At 33.6% G+C, this 3,721-nt stretch overlaps 1 protein-coding gene across 1 annotated transcript; it reads right to left on the reverse strand.

Moving 5' to 3' along the window:
• Positions 1–2,983: 2,983 nt before the first annotated feature.
• On the reverse strand, positions 2,984–3,496 carry LOC137839084 (uncharacterized). The gene has a single exon (XM_068648213.1). The coding sequence runs from the start codon at positions 3,494–3,496 to the stop codon at positions 2,984–2,986; it is 513 nt and encodes a 170-aa protein (XP_068504314.1).
• Between the last annotated feature and the right edge of the window lie 225 nt (positions 3,497–3,721).

Below are 3,721 nucleotides of genomic sequence, written 5' to 3' on the forward strand. Positions count from 1 at the left end.
CAATGTTGTTCAGTGATAGTATTAGGAGTAGGTTCAAATATAAAATTTATATCATCTTCAATGGAATTTTTCTCTATATCATGATCATGATTCTTGATACAAGGAAAAACATGTTCATAGAACTTTATATTCCTAGTAACCAAAATTTCTCTACTATTAATATCCAAAACAATATAACCTTTGGTACCACTTTTGTATCCAAGAAAAACACATTTCTTGGCTCTCAGATCCAGTTTGGATCTATTCCTTTCAATGGTACAAGCAAAACATAATGACCCAAACACTTTTAAATTATGCAAATCAGGAAACTCCTTATAAACTAATTCATATGGAGATTTATTTCCTAAAACAATAGAAGGAATTCTATTTATTAAATGCACAACATGTATCACAACAAAAGACCAATAGATTTCAGGTATCTTGGATTGAAAAATCAAGCTTCTAGTAACATTAAGAATATGCTGATGCTTTCTTTCCACAATAGAATTTTGTTGTGGTGTTTCAATGCAACTAGTTTGATGAATGATTCCAAAAATGTTGTACAAATCATGATAAGCAAATTCATTTCCATTACCAGATCTTATGATTTTGATTTTGATTCCAAACTGATTATGTATCAAGTTAATGAAATTGGATAAAGCTAATCTAGTTTCAGATTTGTTTCTCATAAGAAAAATCAAGTATAACGACTATGGTCATCCACAACAATCAAGAAAAATCTATGTCCATGAACAGATGGACTAGCAAAAAGCCCCCACATGTCAACATGAATCATGTCAAAGATATTATTAAAACAATTATCACTATGTAAAAAGGGCAATTTATGTTGTTTTGCATAGTAGCAAGTATCACAAACAATATTTTGTTTAAAACAAACATAAGGATGAGCATCACTAATGTACTGAAGAACTTTATCTGACGGATGTCCAAGTCTGTGATGCCAAACATCTTCATTGCAATTTACATTCTCGTGTATTCCAGATTCAATGATATTCAGGCAGGCCTTTTGTTCAGGAATTCACAAGAAATACAAGCCATCGTGTAACTCAGCTAGACCAATCGTCTTCAATGAGATGGTGTCCTGAATCTGACAATGCTTAGAAGAGAAAGTCAGTTTACAATTAAGAGATTCAATGACACGTTGAATAGAAACAAAATTAAAAGTAAATTCAGGAATGTATAAGACATCATACAGAGAAAAAGATAAGATATTTGTACAGTTCCTGCATGTTCAGCTATAACATGTGAATTGTTTGGTAATTTAACAATTATAGTTTTTATCTTGTAGAAATTTTAAAAAAAAAAATTGCAGTGAGTTACGTGATTTGTTGCTCCTGTGTCTAATCCAAGAATTTTTAACATACTTACCTTTCTCAGTTTTTCCAGAAGACAACTCACCAGTGAAGTTGTTCATCTTATGAATAGACTCATTTTTTGATTCCTAACAAATCTTCAACATTTGTTGAATTTGTTCTTGTGAAAATTGTGCACTTTCTTGACTAAGGGAATGCTTATGACCTTCTTGATCAATATCTTCAATCTTGTTAGTAGCAGCGTAATTTTTTGAAAAAATGTTGTTGATGGCTCGATCATTCTTGTGTTTATACCATGGAGGGAATCCATGTTTTGAAAACATTCATCAGCAGTGTGGTTTAGTTTGTAACAATAACTACATTGCTTACCATAATTATGATTTCGACCTCTTCCTCTCCCTTGTGATTTCCATCAGCAGGGAGGTGAATTGTTCATAAAATATTTTCACAAATACTTTCTTTAGAATGAATCTTTAACAATAAACTCAAATAAGAAATTCAGAAAGCGAATCAAATAGTCAAACAGAAACTGATATCAGAATTTTAATCGATTAAAAGCACGATTTAACCGGTTGTTTATGTCAACGGAAATATCAAACAGTTATGGAGAAGAGAGATAGAGAGATTTACACACAAAGTTTATACTTGTTCACTCAATCCCTGAGCTACATCCAGTCCTCAGTCAAACCACTGAGTATTCCACTATGTAACCAAACACAGATTACAAACACACACACCACAAAGAGGTGACTTTGAATCTCACAAAGCCTACTCACCCTCTTTGTACACAACAAACACCTCAAGCCAGAATCACACTGACTTTACAGGATTTTACAAACAGTTTTACAGAGTGTAATTTGAACAATTACAAGAAACTAAGAAAGGGTAGAGAAACCTGGAATTACAGTACACCAGAAACCCTATTGATCAGTTCTTGAATCACAACAAAGCTCAAAAGCAATTTTGCTAAACTTGGAAAAACACATTTTCACAAACAGTTGATAATCTCTCTTTTTAATCTTAAATCAGAGTGTAAAACTTCTCTCTTTCATTCATATTAAACATTTGAAAGAAGGCTATATTTATAACCTTTGAAAAACTACCGTTAAAGGCAGATTTAAACAACTGAAACAGTTAAAACATGTTTTCAAAAAGTTGTTATGAAAACTCACATTTAATCGGTTGAAACTGTGATTTAACCGGTTGAATGGTTTCAGGAGTTATACAACTGATTCAAAAAATAGTTTCAAAACTCCTTTTCCAGCAAAGTGACAAACAACCGATTGTCTCGAAAGTTTAATCGGTTGTTTTTCCCTTTGCATAAAAAAACACTTTAGTTCTTTAAAACAGATTGAAACAAGCTTTGCGTGAGAATCAAGACTGGTCTTTCAAAGATTCTAAACCCCCTTAACTAAACCCAGACCTAAAAAGCAACACAGCTTCAGGTTCCATGAGGATTTGATACATCAAAGCATCCCATCTTCAACACCGTTAATTGCCTTTCTTGTTCTAGAACCAGTGAGAACACACGATTGATGCTTGGTAAGGGGTCCATGAGTAGAATCTGAGTCTTAACCGTGCCGTAAAGATCATTGAGGCCCTTAAAAAAAAGATAACATATTCCAAGTCTTTGTATTTGATAATATTTTTCATCAAAGAACAGTTACATTTTACCTCACAAATGGATTATGGAATGGTCTCAATGACTCAAGTTCCTCCCATAGAATCTTCAGGTTTGTAAAAAATCCAGAGACACTCCTTTCTCCTTGCTTCATTGAATGAACTTCTTGCAAAAGATCAAAGATCCTAAAATGATCTCCTTTCGAAAACCTCTCTTTCAAATCCTCCCATAGTTCCACAACATTTTCTATATATATAGTGCTCTGTGCAATCTGTTCATCAATCGCACGTGTGATCCATGAGATCACCATGACAATACATCTCTCCCATGCTTCATAGAAAGATGTTCCTTGCTTCGGCATATTCAAAGACTCATCAATGAATTTCAATTTATTCTTGGACAATAATGCCCGTTTCATAGCCCTGCTCCACGTATGGTAATTTGCACCATTGAGTTGTATATTTATCAAGATCATGCCTGGGTTTTCTCCTAGATGAAGATAATAGGGGCTGGAAGGATTCTTAGGATTGTTAACACTATTGGCATTTGTTGAACTCTCCATGAAAACAAAGAATCAAGAAAAAAGGAGCAAGCAAGATCAAAAGAAAGGAGAGAAAGAAATCAAAAAAGGGGCAAAGGAGCAGCGAAAGCAGAGCGGGTCTTAGCCCGCTTTGATACCATATTGGAATATTTCCATGGTAGAAACTTTAATAAAGATGAACGGGGTATGTGGAAAGTACCAAAACTGCAAAAGGAATACGTGTTTTAAAGGAAGAAAACAGAAAGA

This window comes from Phaseolus vulgaris, chromosome 3, assembly GCF_000499845.2.
Source record: "Phaseolus vulgaris cultivar G19833 chromosome 3, P. vulgaris v2.0, whole genome shotgun sequence".
Taxonomy (NCBI): Eukaryota; Viridiplantae; Streptophyta; class Magnoliopsida; order Fabales; family Fabaceae; genus Phaseolus; species Phaseolus vulgaris.

Bases quoted from the DNA above. Each gene is read 5' to 3' on its own strand.
- LOC137839084 (XM_068648213.1), bottom strand. From the start codon at position 3,496: ATGGAGAGTTCAACAAATGCCAATAGTGTTAACAATCCTAAGAATCCT.